This window comes from Orcinus orca, chromosome 4, assembly GCF_937001465.1.
Source record: "Orcinus orca chromosome 4, mOrcOrc1.1, whole genome shotgun sequence".
Lineage (NCBI taxonomy): Eukaryota > Metazoa > Chordata > Mammalia > Artiodactyla > Delphinidae > Orcinus > Orcinus orca.
In genome coordinates this window covers 40,153,021-40,167,884 of record NC_064562.1, presented here as the reverse complement: position 1 = coordinate 40,167,884, position 14,864 = coordinate 40,153,021, and the positions used below count along the sequence as shown (strand labels likewise).

At 45.0% G+C, this 14,864-nt stretch overlaps 1 protein-coding gene across 6 annotated transcripts in view; it reads right to left on the bottom strand.

Moving 5' to 3' along the window:
• The window catches only part of WDFY3 (WD repeat and FYVE domain containing 3), a 264,633-nt gene that overhangs the window by 6,832 nt on the left and 242,937 nt on the right, over positions 1–14,864 (bottom strand). For 5 of the 6 annotated variants that reach the window (XM_049709048.1, XM_033416011.2, XM_049709050.1 and 2 more), the window contains 9 exons: positions 14,021–14,168; positions 12,154–12,308; positions 11,066–11,224; positions 8,591–8,770; positions 5,619–5,801; positions 4,362–4,458; positions 1,768–2,091; positions 1,041–1,152; positions 393–590 (listed from right to left, as the gene is read on the bottom strand). In XM_049709048.1, coding sequence (XP_049565005.1) covers positions 393–590; positions 1,041–1,152; positions 1,768–2,091; positions 4,362–4,458; positions 5,619–5,801; positions 8,591–8,770; positions 11,066–11,224; positions 12,154–12,308; positions 14,021–14,168 — 1,556 coding nt within the window. The other variant, XM_049709052.1, reaches the window with a different exon arrangement.

The window sequence follows — 14,864 nt, the reverse complement described above, 5'->3', positions numbered from 1 at the left end:
GGGTACAGACAGTATGCTACATTTATGTAAAACTGAAAACACAATAAACAATAATATAGTGTTATCTATGAACACAACGTATGCACTCAAAGTAAAAACACATGGAGAAGAGGGTGTGATGGGTGAGGGTGAAGAGAGGACCTAAAATGAATCTGTACTGTTTTATATGCAAATGTGATCAAATGTTAGCACCTTCCCAGCCTGAGTCACGGGTGGCCATGTGTTTGTGATGATTACCTCTGTATTTTCCAATGTGACAAATATTTCACAATGGCAGTAAAAAAGAACAAGGAGGAAGTGAAGGCTGGTTTAGACAGACACAGCGTATGGGCATAACGCATATCCTCAGAGCTTAACCCACAGACACTCAGGAAGCTTGTATCTCATCTTACTTCTGGCAGAAGAGCTGACCGCAGTTCCTGCAATGGTGCCGTCTTTCCGTGAGAGAAAACCGAACGGAGCACCCCGAACAGCTGTCCCCTCCTTCGTCCTTCACCCAGTGGTCAGCGGCGGAACGGCCCGGCTGGTCACTCACAGACCAGCTGAAAACCCGGCCTCGACTATCGCCCACGAGGATCCTACTGTGGTCCCTGCAGGAGACACGACGCAGAGTCACCGCATGGAAGGCCCCGGCCCCCGGCCCCGCCATGCGGCCGGAGAGCTTCCGGTGACGCCAGTTCCCAGGGGGCGTGTGCGCTGGGGAGGGGGTCGTGCGTGCAAAGGGACAAAAATGGGACTGAGCCCGAATGTACGCTTCCGTTTCAGCTCCCCTGGAATCGAACCGTGCCGTACCTTTGAAGAACACAGAAGGTGAAGTTTTCGTTTTTGTTTTATTTTTTTTTGAAGGCAAAGCTTTTTGGTTTTTGACATTCGGAAGTGAAATCCACACACCGGCAGGTTTCTTCTTCTGATTCGTCTGTTGGAGCCACACATGATGATGCAGATGAAACCTGTGCTCCCAGAGACTGCCTGAGTGTGTGCGCCCAGGCTGAGCAAATGGCCCCGTGGGGAAGAGTGGCCGGAAGAGCTTGGACACTTACTTGGAGACGCCCAGGGCAGTGATCTCGGCCGGGTGTGCGTTGTCCTTCCGGTCAAAGGCCGTGTGCATAGTCAGCTTACTCCTGAACACCAGCTGCCGTTCCCACCGGTACCCTGGGGTGGAAAAGTGCGACGTGTGACTGACAAAGTGAGGGGAGCCAGCGTTTGTTAGGTGCACCCTAACCCGCTGCCCTCAAACGTCAGGGTGCTGCAACACACAGCTCCGGCAGCCTCTCTGTTCTTGGCAGCTGCTGCCTCAGTTAGAGGCACAGAAGTCTGGCTTGACACTGACCATGGACCAGTTCAGGCCTTCACAAAGACACACACGGAGAAGGGGAAATCCTCAGTGCAAGAAGACACAATTTCTCCGGTTGAGGACCCTGCCCCAACTCTATCATAGGCAAAGTTACCCGTGAATACAATTTTATCTATTTATCTATAATCAACAGCTTGCCCATTTTCAAAGGCTTTCATAATCTGTGAATGAACTAAGTTTTGGTCTGAGGTGTTATTCTTTAAAAAATGCCCAACGTATTGCAAACACCATGGTAGGAGAGACTGCCCAAGGGCCTTTAAGTCTGCCTTACACAAGAAGAAACTTGAGGCCCTCTTTGTGGGGGGTCTTTGTCACAGGAATGGGGCAAGGGAGAGCTACAGCTCACTGCCTCCGTCCACCAACCCTCGCGCCACCCACAAGAGGTGAGAAACAGACACCAGGCTTCAAGTTACCGGGCTTCAATCTGCTGAAATTCCGCGCTTCAGCGGGATTGGGGTGGGGGTGATTAAGGGGAGCCTGCAGGTGAGGTCTGGTCTGGCCCTCTGAATAGTTCACAAATACGAAGCCGTCTTTCTCATCGAGGCTGAGCTGGTCGGACCAGCGCCTGGAGTCATCGGAGCCACTGTCATTACACCAGGTGGCTGTGGCTCGGCAGGAGGCCGCCCGGGGCCTGTGGCTGGTGCTGCTGGGCTGGCTGGGAGTGTCCCCGGGGTCCTGGATGACGCTCTGCTCATCTGCTTCGGAGTCGCTGCTGTCCTCTTCCTGGGCTTCTGGCCCTGGGTATTGCGGTGGGAGAATTAGAGAACACACACACATTAGAGTTAGACCCAGTGTTGTCCCGTTGGTATTTTTCCTCTACTAGTTAAGACACAAGAGACATACTATTTTAAGCTCAATATTACAGTAAGAGAAAATAAATTGCCAGAATTTCCAGCTAGGTACAGATATCAAAACGGTAGAATTCCGGAGTTCACAGAATGCTTCTGGCCAAAATCCTTAGCTTGGCATTCATTCTTTCACAATCTGGCCCAAACCTGCCTTTGTGGATTCTCACTACCTGCCTCACATTTCTACCACAGTTCAGCTGGATGGTGCCAACTCTGCTCTCCACGCAGCCTGGCTGCTCCTCTGTAGAGCTAATTTTGCACACTCGGGTTGGCCCTACCTAGACTCACCTTCCCAATCTCTGTGTGTTCCGATGTTACCTATCTTTGAAAGCACAGCTTAAATACTTCTTTCTCTAAAATCTTACCTGGTTCCTGCAACAGAAAGTAACTCTCTCTTCTGGACTCCTTTAACAGCTGTATGGCTCTCACATATTTAAAATTTTCACCCCAAACTATTACTTTCCGTCATTCTTTCTACAACACAGTGGTCAGTTGGAGAGAAGGGGTCCCAAGCACAGTGCCTTCCATACAGCAGTCAATATAAATGACAACATAGATGAACGAACTGTGGATGTAAGCTTTAATTTAGAGTTTTGTTCTTCCTCCTCTTTCCATTGTTACTGTGCATTTCTTCATCTCAATTCCCTTGCAGTAAAGTCTACTGCAGGGAAAATTTATGGGAAATAAATATATGTAACTGGAAAAAAGGAGAGCAAGAACAAGTGAGCAAGCACCAGCCCACTACAAATATTTTTTAGCAAGACAAATACTTAATTTGGCTTATGATCATGAAAGTCTTCAAACAGCAGTCTTTGAAGCAGCTTTGATTTCCAGAGAACCATTAGCTTATCTTCCCTTTCACCCAGGCCACTGTCCTCAAGTCCCACCACTTCGACACCGTCCCAAGTCATTCCTTCCTGTGGGCTGCTCTCCCCTCTGCCGCTTCTGCCAAACTTCGTCCACAGTGTGAAACATAAGGAAGACGAAGACATACAAATGTCTCTCCTCCCCAAATCCAACCCCTTCTTCTATCTCTCTTATTCATCTTTCGCTGTTATCTACTTAACACGCTTTGTTAAAAGGAAGGGAAGGGACCCACTTCTCACTGGACCACACAATCCAATGTCTGACACACAATAGCTATTAACCCCCAAATACTAACTGAATTGAACTGAATTTTTAGGTCCCCAAATGCCCAGATGACTTTCTCAGTGGAGCTACATTTGACTATGGAAATTTACATGCATTAAAGTAATACAAGCTTTAAAATGTTCTGTCCACCGGTTCTGGCAAAGAAAGTAAAGACTACTTTCAGCTTACAAGGGCAGGGGATTTGTGTCTCTCTGATAATGAGCCTTTTTCCTTAACAACTCCCTCACATCGTCAAATTCACGCTGAATTCCCAGTGTACAAAAATTAACCATGGAGAGACGATTTAGAGGTTGAACTTAAAAAAAAAAACCCTGTTCCTTTCTATGAAGTGTCTTACACCAACTGTTCTAAATTGATGAGGGGTAACTTCTCTGGAATTCAGTAACCCAAAGCACATCTTAGCCTGATTCTCTGGCATTGTTTCCAAACATTCTGCATAAATATAATCTATCTTTATATTTCACGGGAAAATTTTAAAGTGCTTCACAAATAACAGATGGCAGAATACAGATCACCAAGCTTCTGTCTGATGAATGTTCTTCTTGAGCAGGTCCAGGGCGTGGACCCTGGTCTGCCTCTGTGAATAGTTTACAAACACGATACTGCCCTGTCACTCATAGGGAGCTAGCTGTTCAAGTGAAGGGTGAGACAGATGTGGGACTGAGGTGTGGCCCTCTGACTCATCCAACACTGTGCCCTCTGGATCTGCTTTGTATTTTTCAGAACTGAAAGCCCAAGCCTCTGGTATTCCAGGAAGCTTGTAACTGTATTTATTATGGGATGTGGAAGCCGACCACAAAGACACTACCACAAGGGTTGCTGCCTGGTGAACCACACAGAACTTTGCATGCCTGCTCAGCTGGCTTACTAGGCAGTGATCCTGCTTCTGACAGCAACGCCCAGCCTCAGGCTCTTGCTTATCTTGGTTGATGTAAGTTTACGCATAATGACTTAAAAAAAAAGAAACATGAAAACTATTGAAAAACTTTTTAGAAAGTATTAAATACCTATTTGTGCTTCTGGACAGTCTTCCTGCATTTCTAGGACTTCAACAGTCTCAGGAGCTGGTGTTTCAGGAACTTGCAAAAATTCCATTCTCCAAAACTGAATTTAAGTAAGTATGGAAATGAAAAACAGTTGAACTGATTACAGAAACAATTTACCAGTTACTGGATGAAGATTGGTTCGAAGGGTTAAACAGATAACTTAATTCCTATTATTGTGTATAGTTAATTTCTCTGTATCTTGAAAAATGTGGCAGGGACTGCTTACAAATAAACAGTTCTCCCCAAACCGTGTTCCATGAGATATGAGTGGGTGTTTCATGGTCGACAGAAAAGGACTGGGGTCAAAGAGATTTCAAAAACATAGTTCAACTAAGTACACGTCTTTGGTTCTGACAAAGAACCTTGCATATACTAACATATACTCTAGATCTCCAAGAAGGCATACAGGAAGCAGGATCCCCAGACATATTTGGCTACGGAGCTCTTCACGATGCCCCACAGATGGGGTAACGTGGAATGCTGCTCTGCAGACTTTAGGGTGTGCCTGCTGTCTGAGGTGCAGGGTGTGGCGTGGGATTGGCCGATGGCCTCATCGTTGCTCAGCATGTGACTGTGATTACAAGGGCAGCAGCCAGCTGCTCTCTGCTTTTATAGAGTGCAATTAATGAAGAAAGACACAAAGAAAAATCTCCCGAGAGAAAAACCCAAATATTAGAACAGGCTACAAAGGTAAATACTCTGTGGATTTCATTTTCGGTAGAGGCCCAAGGCATGAAAACTAAGAAAAGGATAAAGTATCTAGGATTCAGGTGAAATCATACAGGATCCTAGACAGGGAATGAATGGATGACCTGAGGCCCCTGGAAGCATTTTCTAGCTCAGTGATCCTCTGTAGAGGAGACACAGTCCCCGTTTTCCCTAAGAAGCCGTTTGACAAGCTAAAAAGCCAATACTTATGTAAGTGACATTTTTAGCAATCCCGAGGTGACATGGAAATCGTGTTTAAGTGATCTGCTTGTGTCAAGCTGTCAAGTGGTTAGCGGCACTAATAGATCTACTTAATGGGAAGAAAAGAAGCTGAGTCACTGATGTTCTCTGCGTCTGATAACCCAATGGACAATGTTTCTTTGCATCTGAGTGAGAGTTTGCTGAGCAATACGACAACCTCCAGGTGTCCTTCAACTGTGGACAGCTTCAGAAGTTTCAGGTGAACCACGGCAGCAAATACTCTAATGCGTTTCCTCACGGCCGACTTACCCGGACCACACCGTCTGAGTGTCCTGTGACTATGACATTCTGTGTGTCCCACTCGTTCATCTCCGACACGCAGCAGCAGATGATCTGCTGGCTCCTGCCTGTGAATGTGTTCACACTCACGACAGGGTTCCCATTGATGCTCCACACATGGATGTACGTGCCAGCGCAGGACACAATGTCCCCCTGAGAAGGTGAAGAGAAACTTCACTCACTCCAGATTACATTCTAATTTCAGAAGCAAACTGAATCCTTGGCTTTGCTCTTTGGAACCCTCTCAGTCCTCTGACTAGTGACTGGGGAATTTCTGAGGTAGACAGGAATCCAGTGCTTGCTGACTTAAAAAACAGAGGCCTCTTTAAGAATCTAAGGTTGCATGGAGGCTGCGGCTGAGGTGCTCTCGCGTGGAGATGGGGCAGGAGCCCTTCCACGCTCCCAGCCTATGCCCCGACGCAGTGCTGAGCCCCGCTTCATTCCAAGTCAAAGCTACCTGTAATCTGAGGGTTGATGAACTGCTCTTTTTCCTCCCAGTATTTACAAAATCTATTTATACCTTCCACTGAGAGGTAGGAATCCACTTAGTTTTATCAAATGAGCCAAATCACCAAAACCATAGGGTAGAAGAGAAATCTGTCAGTCCATGTACAGCTGTAACTCTCTCCAATAAGTGCAAAGATGAAATCCTGGTAACACCGTAACACCCTATTAAAAAATTTGTTATTCACAATAAGAGTGGGGGAATGAGGAAAAAAAGAAGAAAACTAGTATATAGGTCATTTCTTGGCAAACTGAATAAACCCTAAGAACTCTCTCAGCTGATAGCTCAGGTTTTCATGAGTTCTAAAGATGGGAAAAAAACTAACCTTTTCCTTCAAATTCTACCAGGTTGGGGGGAATACAACCTGGTGAGAATACTATCCACTACTGTTAAAGGAAATAAGACACTTCCTGAAGCATCTACGCTGTGTCAGTTAGTGTGGTGGACCCTTTAGACATCCCAAAACTTATTCACCATCTCATGCGGCCTCCCTTACCCCTGAGACAGCCTGACTGGCCTGATGCTAGGTAGTGACTTCAGAAATGATTCGGTGAGTTTCAGTACATGTAGTAGGCACATGAGAACCTACAGAAATTGGCAGATGGTCATCAAAAGCAGAGGGAAGTTAGACACTGAACAGCAGTGCTAACACAAGAAAGAAGGTAAAGGGGAGGCAGGGGTGGCATGATAAGGCGGCCTGGGGCTTTTCCAAACCACTGTCTGTGCTGGTCTTGCTACTGTTTTCTCCCCCCGCCCCCACCCCACCCCCCTCCTCCCTCTGCCCTTAGTCTACCAAGGTGGCAAGAAGCAAACCAAAACCCAAACAAAAATAATACTTAGCAAAGCACTGCTGTGTCTACCTCTGTATCAGCCCTGAACCACCTCTGACAATCCGTGTCAGCAGCTGAATTTTAATCAATGGCCTCAGTCTCTGCAGGAGACAGGAGAGAGCCACTCCACGGTGCACTATGCAAGACCTTCTGCAATTACTCCAGGGTGCCTCCATTAGAGCAAACCCTGTGCTTATGAGGGCTGAGAGTAAGAAGAAGAATCAAGGGCAGCTGCAATGTAGCTTACGCCCAAAGTGCAGAATGAAGTAAAGTAGGCTTGACAATGGCTGAAAAAACATAACAAACAGAAATCTTTTCATGAGTTATGAAGAGATTACAAAAGCATCTTAAAAGGGAAAAATCAAACACATCCATAGTGTCCGCAGCAACTACTGCAATCCAATGGGTGTATGCTGGCTCAAATAACAACTAACGATAAATAAAATTGTCAGCATTTGAGTTAAGAACAACCCCAAAACAGAGTGCTTGAAATAGTACAATTAAGCATTTGACTCAGAGCAACACAGCGGGGATCAGAGTGGTTCCGTTGCACTGACATTTCCATAAACCTCTTACGTGCACTCGTAGGACCAACCCAAGGTGCTGTTCTAAAGACATTTTAAGCCTTTCAAATATACCAGAAGCAAATTTGACTCTTTTTCCCCACACGCTCCCACTCATTCCCAACTCTGATTACTCTTATTATTATGAGACATTCCAAGTGCCATTAACTAGAACTGAGTTAACTTCCCTTTTCCTTTGAATGACTACAAGGTATCTGACTAAAAGCATAGTACTTAGCATCTTCTGGTAGAAATTAAAGATGTAGCCTCCCTCAAAAGGAAAGCTGCCTGTGGGTGATGATACGACATGGCTAGAACTACTCTGCGTCATGTAGGATGATCCCAGGCAGGGCTAAGGGGAAGAGTTGGAATGGATATTTAGAGCTAAGAAGTGATGAGGCTGTGGGGGAGCTGGTTGATTTGCAAGACTGATCTGCCTATGTGATCATCTGTCCCTTGGACACAGAGACCTCAGTCTCTCAAAACCTATCATTAGCATCCCCTGTTTACCAATACGACTTGCAATGACTATCCTCCCCTCCCTGCTCAGTCTGCATGGGGGGTTTCTACACCAGTGCATTTATTTTCTTCTGATTCACTGTATTTTTGAAAAAAGATAATTTCTTTGATAACTTTGGAATCTGTTTAGAAAACAGTTTTACAAGAATTTTTCTCTTGTTTGGGTACCCAAATGTTATTCTTTTCACTTTATATAATAATTACTTTGAGTATACTTCATAAAACTTCAACAATTTTGACAAATCCCACAAATTCCTCACCTTAAAAAAAAGCGTATTCTAGAATGTTTAATTTTGTAATAAATCTTGCTCTTTAAAGTATGTTGCAGTGACTGGATTTGAAGACAAAATTGCTCTCTGGGGTACAAACTTTAATATCCATTCGCTTTTGCAAACAACATCTAAAACAAGTGGCTTTTATAAAATGCATGCCTATCAACTTAGAAAACAGAGTCATTTTTTATTTATGTAGGCCAGAGCTATTTGTCTTCCTACATATAAACCAAGTGGCCAATTTACTACTTACTGTTAATTCATTGATACAGAGAGCAGAAACGGGAGCCCGATGGCCTCGGAGCTGGGTTAGGAACGACAGTTTGTTCAGATCCCAAATGATGCAGGTTCGGTCACGGGACCCGCTGACGATGATGTGATAGGCTAATGATGCGGTGGCACAGGTGACAGTATCAGTGTGGCCAAGTAAGGCCTAAAAGGAGAACAGACAAAACCAGGCTGACCACAGTGGCAGTGCTCCTCACGGGACTCCAGGAGAGCCGGACGCGCTGGGAGCTGACAGGTGCACGTACTGGGAGGGGGTGCCTTGCATAGCAGTATCTGGAAGGTCTTCATTCTCTTCTTGCCACTGTCCCTGCCTCATCCCACCAGGGGGAAGGGAGAAGTCTGGAGGACTCTGGAGGCTCTAATCTCCATTTTTATATTACTTCTCTCCTGGACTCGGGCCAGTACCTTAGAAGGAAAGGAGAATGGCAACTGCAACCCAGCTGGGGTTTCTTCATACCTTTTACACATGGAGATGTATCGATTATGGCCCCCAAATTCAGAATTTAAACTCAGAATCTATTCTTTTGTGCCATCAACTCCTCTAAGTCCATTCTAAGGAACTACAATTGGATGGATTTTTAAAAATCCTAGTGCATGGGTGTAGTACGTGGTCCCAGAAAGATACAGGAAAATGCAGTCCTGATGTGTCTGCTGAGCGTCTGTTACTGAACTGGAGACACCTGGACATCTCCTGTGCCTGAGAGGGACCCCTTCTTCAAACTAGAATAAAAGCTTCTCTTTTGCTGGAATATGAAGAGAAACAGGATCCAGGGAAATGGCAACGTGGGAAAATAAACATTTTGAAGGAAAAGATTCAGATTACTGTTACGAATTCCTGAGTATTTACTATTTACTTAATGAGCTGGCTTAAAATTTTGGTGATGCAGACACCCTTACTGTATACTTAGCAAACGCCAGAAGGCTGTTTTAAGTAAGAAGTACTTTCTACTGAGGGGTTACAGGCACACTAGCTTTGAAGTCCATTTTCTAAACTGAAAACACTGGAAGCAGGAGCGTTTGGATCAGCAAACTGCACTGTCAGCCTTTTACCTGTTCACGTCGAGACCGTGTCTCTTATGGGCTTCCCTTTTTTTTTTTTTTAAATCTTTTTTGTCTTTTTTTGCGGTACGCGGGCCTCTCACTGTTGTGGCCTCTCCCGCTGCGGAGCACAGGCTCCAGATGCACAGGTCCACGTACCGCAAAAAAAAAAAAAGAAAGCTTGGGGCTTCCCTGGTGGCAGAGTGGTTGGGAATCCGCCTGTCAATGCAGGGCACACGGGTTTGGGCCCTGGCCTGGGAAGATCCCACATGCCGCAGAGCTGCTAAGCCCGTGTGCCACAACTACTGAGCCTGCGCTCTAGAGCCCACGTGCCACAACTACTGAGCCCACGTGCCACAACTACTGAGCCCACGTGTCACAACTACTGAGCCCTCGCACCACAACTACTGAGGCCCGCGCACCACAACTACTGAGGCCCGCGCACCTAGGGCCCGTGCTACACAACAAGAGAGGCCACCGCAGTGAAAGGCCCACACACCGCAACAAAGAGTAGCCCCCGCTCAATGCAACTAGAGAAAGCCTGAGTGCAGTGGCAAAGACCCAATGCAGCCATACATACATACATACATACGTACATACATACATAAGTAGAAACCTTTATGGTAAATTCACATATCAAATATTAAAAGATGATGGCTTAATTATAAAAGGATTCTTGCTTTGATTAAAAATTTATAATAGTACATAACAAGTGATCAAAAATATTTGTTAATAATATCATCAGTGTTTCTTCTGAATACATTCATGAGTTTGTCAGGTTCTTAAGCATTACGATAAATGAAGAAACAGAAAAACAAAAGAATCAAAGATTGAATGGTCTAGATGAATGAAAATCATCCAAAAGAAGTTATTATCAATCAATAGCAAATATAACTTGGTTTGCAAAAATTTAACCTACATATAACTTCTGAGAAACATTTATATTACTTAAATATATTAAAAAAATATCACCTAAAGACAACTTACTTCAGATTTTTAAAAAGGACAGCTTGGATCATTTTCAGAAATAGTATCTTCTGATTTCATTTCCTTTCTAAATTATTTATTTATTTATGCAGTATGCGGGCCTCTCACCATTGTGGCCTCTCCCGTTGTGGAGCACAGGCTCCAGACGCGCAGGCTCAGTGGCCATGGCTCACGGGCCCAGCCTCTCCGCGGCATGCGGGATCCTCCCGGACCGGGGCACGAACCCGCGTCCCCTGCATCGGCAGGCAGACTCAACTACTGCACCACTAGGGAAGCCCCATTTCCTTTTTTTAAGACCCACTTCTAGCAAAAGAACATACAGTGTTTGCTTTTGTCCATTTATGTCTAAATCACCTTGGAATTAACGACAGTTTTCAGTTTCTCTAGAGTGTGGGCAGCTGGGATGGACTGTTACCTGTTTGAGAGTGAGGGTCTTAGCCTTTTCTTTTGAGGCACCCATCTCCCACACACACACGACCGTGCTTGTTCCACCTGTGATGACCAGCTTGGGGTTGGGGCAGATTGCACAGAGAATCTGGGCCCACTCTGACAAACATTCATAAACTGTCACTACCTGTGAAATAGAACAGATGTGAGACACGCATGCCATTAAGCACTACAAACTCCTGAGACAGAACGAGCATACCAAGCAAAGGAGAACCTCTATGTAGGTCCCCCCCAGGCAAATAGCTGCGCATGTGCTGGGCTGGCTTCAGCTTAGCAACACTTTACTGAAACTCTACTCTGAACTCCTCCCTACAGCCTCCCAACTATAGTTGCTGTTAAAAACCATAATAAGAACTTTGCTCATAATGGGGGTCTCCAGTTTCTCCAGTCTGGGAAAATGACGTTCAGATTGTGTGATGCTCTGTGAGATGCAGGGGGTGATCTGGTGAAAGGATGCGTCTGCTGGAGCCAGGTAGAATGTAAAAGGAAAGCATGAGTGCTGCTGTTCATGAGAGCGTGACTAAATAGAACTGTTACTGACTTGCACAGACTATGCCCCTCGTGCGTTCAGGAGAGGACTGTCAAGGGCAAACAGAGGGCACCAAAGGATCACTACATGCTGCCTCTCCAAGAGATGCTTATGGGACTCAAAACAGTAGCTGCTGCTTCTTGGGGGAAGGGGGGCAGGTATTCTGCCAGCCATTTAAGAGTAATGAAATGATTAGAGGGCCGGATGGTGACTCAAAAGGAAGCTCTTCTGGTTGGCAGAAATATTAAATACCTGGTTGGCTAGGACCTCCTGGAAGAATTCTTTGAGTGGGGGGAAATTGCTAGCCCCTAGTACACAACCTTCCAAGAGAGGCTTTTCTGCAGGAAACATGACTTGTCCACTAGCTCCTTTATCCTGATCTGATGCAGTGAAGCTCTCCTTTCCTCTGGGCTGTGGAGAAACAGCTGAGAAGCCCTTGGCCTGAGCTCTCCCCATCCCCATTTAAGCAGGATATCCAGACCACGGAAGAGCAACATTAAATGAGCGAGCCAAGAAACAATGCAAACCTTGTCTGACTCATAGGTTCCTAGCCTGCAGCTGAGGTCTGCGTAGCCCCATGCAAAAGTTTTGTTCCAGGTTGGTGGGATGAGAACCTTATTCTGTTCTACTGCAAGAATGCCTTTGTCTGTGCAGACGATTTGTCCCACAGGCTCTTTGAGTTCTATAAAAAACAATCAACACATTAGAACAAGGACAGGGAAAACTAACTTCATTATCCCATAGGGGATGGTAAAGGGATCTCAAATATTCATACAAATGAAGCATCTTGACACCTACATTAATAAAAAATGACCTTAGAAGTAAGTAGGGCTTGCGTTTTGAGTCTTCTGCAGACCTGCTGGGCGGACATCGACCCTGACTGGTGTCTCCAGTCTGCCTGTTTCTGGACACTTGCTTGGGTTTGGTTCCCAGCCATCAGGCCCGCCTTCTTGATCTTCAGGACTGCCAGAGTGATGTGGGATGCTCCCCAGAATGCTGTACAGACCATCAATCAACCTAGGCCTTCAGGACCTCCCAGCCTGAAGCTTCTTGAAGGAAGGCTGTGACGTTCCCCAAGAAGCCCGACTCTGCCAGAGGACTCTGCCGACTGACCACACCAGTGTTCCACAACCATCTCTGGGCAGTGGCTGGAGCTGGCATGGGGCAGAGTCTCTGGAATGAGACAAATGGCAGAGAGCTTGTAGCCAATCCAATTAACCAGACTTTGATGCTCCAAGTTTTGGATTTAAGTGACAACTTCAAGACTCTGTAAACCAGTTTTTCATTCTAAGTGAAACGGAGAAGAACCCTGTGGTCCTTGCCCCCCATGTCCTCTGCCTGCCTTTTGTCTGTGGAAAAACTTTAGCCAAAGAATAAGTTTAATCAGAGAAGTGAGAAAATACAGAAGCAAAGGAAAACAGTCAAAGGAAACCAAATAATAATAGTCTAGTCATTAAGCATAGTCAAGGACCTTTAGTTCCTCCTCAAGGGCTCTAGATAATGTTCTGAGCCGTGTCCTGTGAGCTGTCTTGTAGATACTGAAACCCACACCCAGTGGAAGAAGTTAACTACACGATGACCAGACTGTAGCCATGACGTAAGCTGCCAAAATTCTGAGAACTGGCCCCAAGGAAACGGGAACAAACCAACCTTGGAACTGAACTGATTAACTGTACTTAAAACAATCAAGATGATGCTGGTCAGACCACTGCACAAGCAATTTCAAGATGACTGTCAGAGCTGACTGTGCTATTTCTGCATGTAGTCCCCTCCCTCCATCTACAAAAGCTCTTGCCCACTGGTTGTCAGTGCCGGGGTTGGGGGGTTGCCTTTGGACAGGAGTCCCCCCCGCGTCCCCACAGTTGCTGGCATCCAAAATAAAGTAAACTTCCCTTTCCACCAACCTTGCCTCTTTATTGGCTTTTGAGAGGCGAGCAGCTGGACCCCACTTTCGGTTACACAAGGGAAAAAAAATCTACTTGGAAAAGTAATTTAAGATAACTTAAGATAACATTAGATAAAAGACAGAGGCTTTTAGTTGGCATATTAAAAGCGTAGTCTTCTTACTGCTCTAAATTGGTGGAACGTGTGTAAATGAAGATGACAGAAGTTTTTCTACATGTAGAATATAAAGTTGAACTATAAGGTTTGGTATATTAGAGTTTTTACTATCCTACCAGAGAGGAGAAACTTGTTGGGTTCTTTTTGATGCAAAATCCAATAGGCCCAAAGAAGAAAACAGAAAAGGAAAAAGAGAATCTAACAAGTATTTGGTGATTTACCACTTATTACAAATTATGCTATGGTTGAGAAGCAAATTTATTATTCCTAAACTAGGATTATTAAATATTCCCACAGAATCATGAATCAAAAGCTTATTTCCTGCCATTTTACCTTTTACAGGTGTTAGAGAAGGCCTCAAGTTGTCTAGATGATGAAAAAAGATCTTGTCACTGGTAGATCCTGGTGGGACCAAGATCCCTGCATTGTCTCCGTTGAGTCGACTCCTGACTCGCTTCGGTGGATGAGGTTTTTTAAATAACTGGTATGAGAGATAATGACACATTTTATACCGAAGCTAACATTTATTAAGCCCTTTTATATGCCAAGTATTTTGTTGTTATTTCACTTAAGCTTCACAACAACCATTAGGTATCACATTATCACATTTGACACTGGAGGAAAGAAATTTAAAAAGGCTCAGAAGGTTGCCAGAGACCTCATGCCGCAGTCAGTGGGGACAGGACTCCTACACAAAACCTTGGGTTACCAGCATGCTCTATGCTACACTGAGCTCATAAGAATTTTTCAAAAGGAAATTAATCTCCTCAAATGATAGTAGGTTGACAACTATTTTCCAGTGATGTTTAAAAATTAACCAATTTCTTAGAACGCGATACCATTCTGTGCCACTGAGGGCAGGCAGCCATTCTCTCTAACCGGGTTACTTCTGGCTCCAACATGGGCTTTCTGTATGTGACATCATTTCTGTATCGTTTAGGTGCTACTAATTTGCTGACAGTGTGAGCATTGTTGTCTTCTTTTTACTTTGCAATGTTGTAAAGGAAAAAAAGAAAAGAAGATCTTTGGCATTTCTGTTCAGTATTTCTAAAGAACTGAAAAGTCTTAATATACATTTAAGATAACTGTTCTTAAAATACCATAGATCGGGCTTCCCTGGTGGCGCAGTGGTTGAGAGTCCGCCTGCCGATGCAGGGGACAGGGGTTCGTGCCCCGG